Consider the following 10,402-nt stretch of genomic DNA (forward strand, 5'->3'; position numbering starts at 1 on the left):
AAAAAAAAACTGTATTTAAGGAAATACATCAATGCAAAATTAGACTATGGTACATATTATATATAAAGAATGAGACATTTAATTTAAATATATGAGGTCCACCTTTAAAAATCTACCTAGAAGAAGTTGTAATGTTCATGTTTTAATAAGATAGATGTGTATTTAATTTTAAAACTTACAAAATAAATGTTAGGTCCAAGAGAATGTTTCTGTTTTAATAAGATAGATGTTGAAGATGATAGCAATATATTTTGTCTTATATATTTAGAAACCCACGGTTAAAGTATAGGAAGGCTTTATGGGTTTATACGATCACATGTCAAGACTTCGAGCAACTTCAATGGAGGATCCTTAACAAAAAATCCTTACAAGAAAGTAATATAAAATTATGTGGGATCCGCTAGTTTTAGGTTTATGTGCCACAAAAAATCTTTGGGTAAAGATTAAATCTGGTAAATCTATTAACTATTCATGGATCTTACTGACATGTGGCGATCTGCGATTGGTTAAATTTTTTTTTTTAAAATCCGAAATATCCAACATTAATCCGAAATGTTCTTGTGCTAAGAATTACAATGAGTCTCACTGTTGGAGATGCTCTTTATGTTTAGACTAGGATATGATCCGCGCCTTGCGCGGAGTGAAAGAAATATTTAATATTTAAATGTACATTATATTTTAAATTTTTTTGAACAAAAAATAAAAAAACACATTTTTTTAACAAAAGGACAGCATATTTTTAATTTATATACAATAAAATCTATAAGTAGATACAGGATAAATTTAATATATCATTATTAAAATAACATATTTATCAATATATATTGTATGCAGACGTAAAGTAACGTAAGAATAAAAAAGATAACGCAAAAACATACATTACGAATTAGAAAATATAATATCATATCTTTTGTAGACAAATTGTAGGTGGACACGAGGACAAAATTGTATAAAAATTTATTAGTATAGATTTGGGTTCATTTAAGTATAAACGAATCTATCATTTTTTTTCAAAATAGGTCACTTAAATATATGAAGCCGGTAATATGATTAAAAAAATTGGAATTTTTTTTTTAGAAAAATGTTTAGACAATTTTTAAGAAACGAAATAAAGTCTGGTCATTTTGAAAAATAAAGTATATGAAAACGATAAAAGCTGAGTGATATATGGGTCTCCTCCCACATATGTGTATATCTAGTAAAACAGTTGCTTAAACAATAAATTTGAATATACAATTTAAGGGAATACGAAATCAGTTTATAATGTGATTGACTACTAAATCAGTTTATGTCATATTTGTTTTTTCTTTTGAATACGAAATTACTTTGCATGAATAGTGTTAATTAGCGTCAATCTTGGACTAATTATTAAATGTTTTAAAGATTAAACTTGTGAATCAAGTTTTGCGTGATTTAATATCTAAGTCTGAATACAAAAAATAACGTGGATTAAGAAACAAAAAGCCACAATCAATCTTGTTTTAAAAAAAAAACGCTACAATCAATCATAATTGCAGCACTTATCATGGCAGCTTAATATTAGGAATCAGAAATATTGACTAATAGTCTTTAATGATAAAAACAATTTATAGAAAACAGTTTAAAAATTACATTAACTCATATGAACCCCAAATAATATTTTTGAATCAATCATACAATTTTCGAATCAAATTGTATGTCGTCACAAAACTGGGAAAGGGTTCTGCAAGAACAATAGCCTTCAAATATTTAAATCAATATCAATAAATTTATATACAATATACAATATAATGGTAATGTTAATATATACAATATTATATATCTGTTAATATATAGGATAAGCCAGATTTACACGTTTATATCTATTATGTGTAACAAAATTCATTCACATTCTGGTTCAAAAGTTTGACAGCTGAAGATCGATAACCTTTTAGAAACATGTTTATGTAAAGACAAAAAAATAAAACTTTTAGCTATAGTTATGATACTAACGAATTTGTTATATTCATGTAAGTTGTCTAAACTCCCATTTGAGGGATATACAATAAGATCGTTTTCGTGGAAAAAAATTACATTTTAGAACTTATAGTTTAGAGAGAAGAGGATCCCTAATACTTTACTGAATTTATATACACCGAAGCATAAATATAAAAAGATACATATAAAATTATGTAGCATATAACATGTTAATATATCAGAGATATTTTTCCATTTTCCTATAGCTATCATACTGATTTTTTGTATATGCAGATACTTCTAATATGTCAATCCACATAAAAGGTATAACATACGCTATATTAAAATTCAATTCCCATGATAAATGATATAAAATACAATGCACTAAATATTAGTAGTACCAATGGCATTTGATGTAATAAATCTAGTCTTGATTAATAATAAAGAGATTTTCGTATTGTAAAAATTTTAACAATCTAAAAGTAAGAGAGAGAGCGAGACACATTAACATTTACATTTTGAATAAATCATGGTCGTAATTATAGAAATAGTTTGCTATTTGTCTCTACACGGTCAATCATTAATTTGGTGCACGTAAATGCATTTAAAATGTCAAGAAGAAACCGCATAGTTTAGGTCATCAAGAACAAAAATCAATTTTGTTAGTCAAAATGTAATGAAAAATATGCTGTAAATTTGTGACATACCAATGACAACTGATGTAAATAATCTAGTAATTTAAGGATTAATGCATAGGAAGGTTGAGATGAATTGTGAGGAAGAATCTGAACCCGAAAAACCGAACCGAACCCGATCCGAAAAAGTAGCACCGAACCCGAACCAAAATTGATTAAATATCCGAACGGGTTCAAAATTTCGGTATTTAAAGAACCGAAACCGAACCCGATCTGAACCGAAATATTTTGGGTACCCAAATGTATACGAAATAAATTTATATACTTAAATATATACATTATTTTAATATATAATGTATATTAAAAATATATAAGATACCTTTAAGTTTTCCAGAATACTCAGAAAATATATGCAAATAGTCAAAAGTAAATGTTTAAAATAGCTAAAGTATACTGAAAACACCAAAATAGTTAAATATCTATTGATTTTTTATCCAAATATTCTAAGAAAACCAATTTATATGTTAAATTAAGATATTTTGACATATATGTTATGAAAATCTATATGTAATATATTATCTTTTTTATAAATTTTGAAAATTTAAAGTATATAATGAATTTTGAAAATTTGAAAACATTTTAAATGGGTTATCCGAACCCGAACCGAACCCGCAAAGATCCGAACCGAACCGAACCTAAACCAAAATTTAGAAATATCCGAATGGGGCTGAAATCTTTGACCCCAAAAATCCAAAACCCGAATAGACTGGACCGAAACCCGAATGGGTACCCGAACGCCCAGCCCTAGTCTTAATCATGATACTAGTGTATTAACAATATGTTATTTCATCAAATCATGTATAAAACTCTAGATCAAAATACTTATAACATGGTTTGATATACTCAGTAACAATAACAGTGAAAAAAATAGTAACCACAACAGAGGTAAAGACAAGGGGGAAATGGAAGTGCTTTTTTCCATAGTTGTTTATTTTAAAAATTTAAAACTATTTCTTTACTAGTAAGAAGAAATAAAAAATCATGAAAATATGCTTGAAATAGCTAAATTTCTCAAAATATTTATCGGATAAAAACTTGCAAAACATTTCTTTCGGCAAAAAACTGTAATCAAATAACTTATCCTATGTAAAAGACTCGTGCTGGAAGTTAAAAACAGTAAAAAGCATATGATGCTAAAGATAATACAAAGAAGAACAAAAAATCAAACAATACCCGAAATCAGACAAGATCAAAGTGAAATAAAGAAGAGTAAAAATTGCTCCAAGTGTCTTAAACCATTCATAAAAGAAATATCCAAAAGGGTATTTCGACAATAATAATAACAAAAGAAAAAAAAAACAGTCTTTGGTTTTTGAGCGACTCTATATAGATAGGAGAAAGTAAAAAAAGACCAAAGTTCTTAAAGTTGTTCAAAGATACCGGGCAGGCAGGCTCTGCGACTCCGAAACAAACTTAAAATTTAAGAAAAAAAAGACTTTAAAACATTTTGATATATATATAAACACATAACGCCTCAAGTACCTTCTTCTTCTTTTAGACTTCTGCTTTCTCTCTTTCTCTTCTACAATAGATTTGATCTTTTCAGTTGCACTCATGGGCGGTGAAGGTGCGGCCTCACTGGTGTCTTTGATGGGCTTACCCTTCAAAACACAAACACCACATAAAATCAACACAAAGATAAATACAAGATTCCCCCAAACTCTGCTACTAATTTATTTTAACATATGTAAATATGTCTCACATTTTTATGCAAATGAAATCATAAAATAGATTAAAGAAAAAAAGCAAAGCAATCTAATAACATTTTGCATTAGCTTATATTCAAGTTTGCGTTTAGTGACGTCTAAAAACTGACATCAAAGGGGATGATAAAAAAAAGAATGAAGAGATAAATAATATTTTCTTTTACCTTATTGGGAGTGCGCCCAAGACCATACCACTGCAGTGAAGTGCAGTGATTGCACTATCCGCCTGCGACATCGGAACAAAGTATTGAGTTTGTAGATGAAGAGAACCTAATCAAAGTGTTACTAAAATTAAAGAGAGAGAGAGGGAGAGAGAGCTACCATAGCAAACTCAACAAAAGCAATGCGGGTATGGTTGTGATAGTCTCCCAGCCTCAAACGAAAAACCTACAACATATATATATTTTATAAAATATTAATTGAAGAGCAGCAACACGAAAAATACACATGGTATTATACAAAACCAAATCCTTACCTCTCCGCAAATCATTTCAAAGAAGCCTTTCAACTCAACTTGACTAATCTGCAGTAACAAAAGACATTGATGAATGTTAGTTTCTTTCTCCAAATAGCTGAGCAGTTGGTAAAAAAAATGAAAAGAAAGTTACCCGCTTGTCAATGTTGGTACAGTAAACAGTCCTCAGGCACATCTCACGCTCACCCTCAGACTGAGAGAAACAATCAAAGATTTGATTAAACAGAAGCCAAGTTTTACAACCAATGATTATGTGAGCTTTACCCGGGGAAGGAAAGTAGGGTTAACAGGTGCAATAGCGGTCTTGGAAGGGAGCACCTTAAGAGGGTAAAAACCAAGCACCGTTCCTGTCATGCTCAAGGCAGCCCTAGCTCCCTCTGCAGCAACATTCCTTGATTAGTGTTATAAAAAAAACTCAACTAGTAAAGAGAGGTTTAATACCTTCATTGGTGAACTCAACGAAAGCGAAACGGAGGATGGAGTTTGTATCACCGCATACACGACAATCAACAACCTTTTTGATTCCCCCCAAAAGATCATACGAGGAAAAGAGTTATTGCAGATACTCAAAACATTCTTAACATAAAAAAAAAAAAATTCATTTACCTGTCCACAGTTAACAAAGACACCTGCTAGGTTCTCCTCAGTAACCTACAGACAGAGAGGCAGTGGTTATACAGAGGATGAGAAAAATGGTAACAGTTTCATTTTTCTTTTACCTGATGATCGATATCAGAGACATAAACAGTTCTCTTGATAACATCTTCCTTCTGAGCCAAGCTGGTTCTTTTGTTCACTCTTCTCCTCCCTTGTCCAAAGCTCCTTCTCTGCAGGCAACCGGTAAAAATGGAGAAACACCATAATCATCACAAAACTGATAACCCAATCAAACAGAAAAATTCTGCAGTAACTCTTTTCTTTCGCCTATTCTAGCAGATAAACAAATCAATCTCAAGAATGTTTCCACAGAAATACTGTATACTTTCTAGTTAAAACTTTTAAAAAATTGACAATACCAAAAACGAATTTTGCATAGCAAAGGCAACCGTTGTTTTCTCCAAAGTGTAACTGAATAAGCAGAAGGAAAACAGCAAATACCTATAACTAAAACAAACGCACACACACAAAAGAGTAAAACTGCTTCTCATTCAATGACTGATCAAGTTATAGACTCAAAGAAGACGTAAAAGCTTGAAACTTTCTATTATATCGCTTATTCAACCAACAAACAAACAAACAAACAAAACAAACTAAACCAAATAATCATGATAAACAAAAACACACACAGAGAAAAGGTCAAAGCTTTATATATAATACCCTTCTGACGAATTGACCATTTCCATCTGCAACAACAACAGGCTGCGCTGCCGTGAAACCGTTAGTAAACCCTAACCCATTTCTCGAAACCCCTCCAGATTGACTTCGAGCAAGCGAAGGAGGAACAAACTCCTTAGCCATCGGATTGAGCTTGGAGAACGCATCGGAGAGGTTCTTGATCTCGCCCTTCACACCGTCTCCTCCGTTAAACCCATTCGCGGTCAGACTCTTTCCGGCAGTCTCATTGGTCCGATCGTCGGAATCTGGAGTCGGAGGATCCGATGAGTCGAGAAAGGAATCGGATTTAGGGCTCTGATCGTCAGAGGGATTCGTCGTCGTGTCGGAAGCTGAACAAGTGTTGTTGTCTAAATTCTGACCAGAAGAGTCCACTTTGAGACCAGCATTCTCAGCGACGGCCATGATCGGACCAAAAGAGAGTTGAAAACGAGTTAGGAGGTTGCAGATGTCGCGATCAAATGTGTTACTCCATAGACCGAACCAGCTTTTAAAGATCAATGAGCCACTGAAACCAAAGAAACGAAAATTGATTTTTTTTTCTTTTTTTTTTGTTTATGGGAAATAATTAATTAAGATAAATAAAGTAAAAATTGAGAAGCCTTGGAAAAGTCCAAGGGATAGTCTACAATTATTAATTATCTTTACCATTACCAATATACTTTTCTCTCTTCATGATAAATGTATGGCTGTAAATTCTATTTTCTCCATTAATATTTTTCTCTCTTTTTACTGTAACTTTATGAAGCTTCCTACTTTCTTTTTTGGTAAAAAGGAAGCTTCCTACTTTTCATTTGTAATTAAAGTTTTTAACTAAATAAAAATATAATTGGTCAGATTTCACATTCATAATGTGGAAATAAAATAGTATGCACTATGGTGTTTCTATGTTTTAATGTTCACTAGAATATGATTTGTATTTTTAAAGCGTGGAAATAGTTTTTTTAACAAAATTTAGTTTACAAAATCAATATGTCTTAATATTTTTTATTTTAGTATTTGAAAACTATATAATTATATTATTGTGTATTTATATTAAATATGAAATCATATAATATTACTTAATTTTGTTTTTCGATTATTTCAACCTATTTCATTATGAACTTTTAATAAAAATTTACTGTTTTTTTATTAACTGTACTATGTATATATTTTTGATATAAATAAAATTTATTAATTAAATTTATTTCTTATTAGAAAAAATTGATTTGTAGTATCTAGACCTGGTAAAAATATTTATACGTTACATGAATGTTCAAAACTACATTAAAAATTATAATGTAAAAATTGTCGTAAATATATACTAATTTATTAAAGAAAATGGAGTACTATATCGCACTGGAAAATTTATGTTCACACGTGTGCTAGTAGCGATTTCTATTGCTTATCCATACTTTTTCAACACTATTTTATTTGGTGGTCCGTCTTCACGTATGTTGACAATTGACAGATTATATAGGACTGCAGAAGATATCAAAATTACACAAGAAAACAAGTCCGTCAATGGTATCACCGTATCAGTAACTTGGAGATGATGATGAACTAATTCAATATTAAAATAGTGTCCGTAAGAGTAAGACACTGTGTGAACTGGTCTTTGGTAAGTGTGTCATCTGCGGATTAAATAGACTCAATGTTAAACAGCTTTGACTATTTGTTTTGTTGATTTTGTCAAACTTAATGGAAAAATTTGGCAACAAAAACAAAATATTTCTTACGTCTTTCTGGTTTTTAGGATACTCTTTTTTTACAATCACCTAAAAGAAAGTATTTGTGAACTCATGCAGAACTTCATCAGTCCTGAACCAAGTTTCAAAGAAGAACTTAAATCCATTTAAAAAGAGTTTGAGAAGTAGAAATAAATTCAAATCCACAGAAAAACACACTTAAACCTGTTTGCCAAAAAAAAAAAACACACTTAAACCATATCTAGTGAAGCACCCCGAGGGAACCGAAGGTAAAACTCTTTGTTGCACGTCACACGCGTGCAACTCGTGTTTGTTTTCTCTTGGAAAGGGGAATATTTGATTCGGGTATAATTTAGAGGTAACACTGGTAAACGAAGTACTTAAAGAGGGACCTAAAAATAAATAAGATAAACTCGAGGGATCACGCAAGGGTAATTCCGGTAAATTACATAAGTAAGTTTATAGATATAACAAAACAAACCCTAGAAGATAAAAAACTTTCACGGCCGACATATCTTATTCGATTCCGAGTCGCATTGGCTTCCGGTTCTGCTGCTTTTTTCCTGGTAAGAAGTCGTTGTCATCTCTGTGTGTGTCTCTCTCTCTCTGAATACAAAACTGTTGTGTTTGGTTTTCATTCGTTGTACTGATAAGTTTTGTTCGATTGATTATATGTCTTCGAACATGCAAATAATTTTATTTGAAACATAATATTGTCTGCTCTCTGCTGTGAAAACATTCATAGGTATGTGTCTGAATTAACTGGAGATTCCCCCTGTAATTACGGTCTGTAGATCAATTTGTTTAAAAAATCAGTGAAAGTTGTGTTCTGCTGAACAAGGTAGAGGCATGAGTGTATGTTTCGTGATGTCATGACACATGCTTTCTTTATGATAGATGGCAAAGCGCTTGGAACATGAGCATTGCAATGGTTCATAGGGATTTAGAGAGGGAATGGGAGAGATCAATGTGGACTTGTTTCATATTGTCTTTTTTTCTTTCTTTATTATTATTGGAGTTTCTTTTTCCAAAAAAAAAAAAAAATCATGGGAAGATCTGGAGAAAAAAATAGATTTTCTTTTCATAATAGCTTTTGGAGCACATTGGAGCTTTGTGGAGCACCAAGGATTGCTCTCACTTGGTTTGCTTCATACATATATTGGTCTTATCATCATCATCTTTTTTTCTATATATATTCTGATGATAGATGGAAAGCTGGTCTGAGTGGAGGTTCTTTGCCTATAGCAGTGAACTTTGGTCCTTTATTTATTTTGTCCTCTTTTATTTGTATCTGCAGTTACTTTTGTTTTAACAACATTTGCAAACAATGAGTGGTCGATTTTCTCGGTCCATCTACGTTGGCAACTTGCCCGGCGACATTAGGGAGTCTGAGATTGAAGATCTCTTTTACAAGGTCAGTTTAGTTCTGCCTACCTACCTTCTTTTTTTTGCATGACATCCCAACTGTTCTAAGAGAATCTTTTCTCAGTATGGCCGCATAGTTGATATTGAATTGAAGGTTCCACCTCGTCCTCCATGCTATTGCTTTGTTGAGGTATTTTTCTTTGTATCAAACATTTACATGGTCTTAATAAAAAATGTACAAAGATGTTAGTTTTAAGTTTACCGAACTCTCTATGTTGAGTGTTTTGTAGTTTGAGCATGCTCGGGACGCGGAAGACGCAGTCGATGGCCGTGATGGCTACAACTTTGACGGCTCTCGCTTGAGGGTAATAAAACATTTCATTTCTTACCAATTTGGCTTTTTGACAGGATTGGTCTTATACTTGACGTGCCCTGAACACCTCCTTTGAATTGCAGGTTGAGCTTGCCCATGGTGGTCGAGGGCAGTCTTCTGGTGATCGTCGTGGTGGATACCGTGGTGGAGGTGGTGGCTATGGTGGTGGAGGTGGTGGTGGATCTGCCCGGTTCGGCGTCTCACGACACTCTGAGTTCCGAGGTTTGTGTAATTAGAAAATTGGTATCTGTAAAGTTTGATCTTTCTGATGGTTTCAATGTATTCTTGGATGGCTTTATGCAGTTATTGTCCGTGGACTTCCGTCATCTGCTTCATGGCAAGATTTGAAGGTTGTGATGGACGACTACTTTATAATATTTTTGGTTGTCTACTTTATTTAGATATATATATATATTAAAACCCATCGTTTCAGGATCATATGCGGAAAGCTGGTGATGTGTGCTTTGCTGAGGTCACTCGTGACAGTGATGGCGCGTTATAATTTTACACCTTCTTACCTTTTTACCTTTTATTCAGCCTCGAGCAGCGTTTGCGTTTGGGATATATTGTGGTTAATGTCCTTTTCTCCTTACACATGACTTAATCTTTATTATGGTCAGGAACTTATGGTGTCGTTGACTACACCAATTATGATGACATGAAGTATGCTGTAAGTTCCCCCTCTGTCTGTCCTTCTCTCTTTCTGTATATCAAAACTATTAATTTTTTTTTTAAAGTTTCCTATGCTGAAAGTTTGTGATTGTTGTTCAGATAAGGAAGCTTGATGATACAGAGTTCAGAAACCCCTGGGCTAGAGGCTATATCAGGGTATG

The 10,402-nt window shown here is 32.5% G+C and overlaps 2 protein-coding genes across 2 annotated transcripts; one reads left to right on the top strand and one right to left on the bottom strand.

Moving 5' to 3' along the window:
- Window positions 1-3,846: 3,846 nt before the first annotated feature.
- Window positions 3,847-6,686, bottom strand: LOC130506737 (polyadenylate-binding protein-interacting protein 10-like). Its single transcript, XM_057001420.1, has 10 exons — window positions 6,129-6,686; window positions 5,531-5,638; window positions 5,418-5,462; window positions 5,253-5,325; window positions 5,076-5,188; window positions 4,945-5,004; window positions 4,812-4,859; window positions 4,658-4,723; window positions 4,501-4,562; window positions 3,847-4,231 (listed from the first exon to the last, which is right to left on the bottom strand). The coding sequence occupies exons 1-10, from the start codon at window positions 6,546-6,548 to the stop codon at window positions 4,183-4,185; spliced, it is 1,044 nt and encodes a 347-aa protein (XP_056857400.1). The 5' UTR covers window positions 6,549-6,686; the 3' UTR covers window positions 3,847-4,182.
- Window positions 6,687-8,299: 1,613 nt separating this feature from the next.
- Window positions 8,300-10,397, top strand: LOC130494782 (serine/arginine-rich splicing factor SR34A-like; the record flags this gene model as incomplete). The annotated part of the gene is given in 9 exon segments (XM_057001419.1): window positions 8,300-8,397; window positions 9,129-9,245; window positions 9,321-9,386; window positions 9,487-9,561; window positions 9,653-9,791; window positions 9,873-9,919; window positions 10,003-10,060; window positions 10,190-10,239; window positions 10,341-10,397. Coding segments are annotated over 8 exon segments (579 nt in total), but the record flags the coding sequence as incomplete, so codon positions are not given.
- Between the last annotated feature and the right edge of the window lie 5 nt (window positions 10,398-10,402).

Source organism: Raphanus sativus, unplaced genomic scaffold (genome assembly GCF_000801105.2).
Source record: "Raphanus sativus cultivar WK10039 unplaced genomic scaffold, ASM80110v3 Scaffold3605, whole genome shotgun sequence".
Classification (NCBI taxonomy): domain Eukaryota; kingdom Viridiplantae; phylum Streptophyta; class Magnoliopsida; order Brassicales; family Brassicaceae; genus Raphanus; species Raphanus sativus.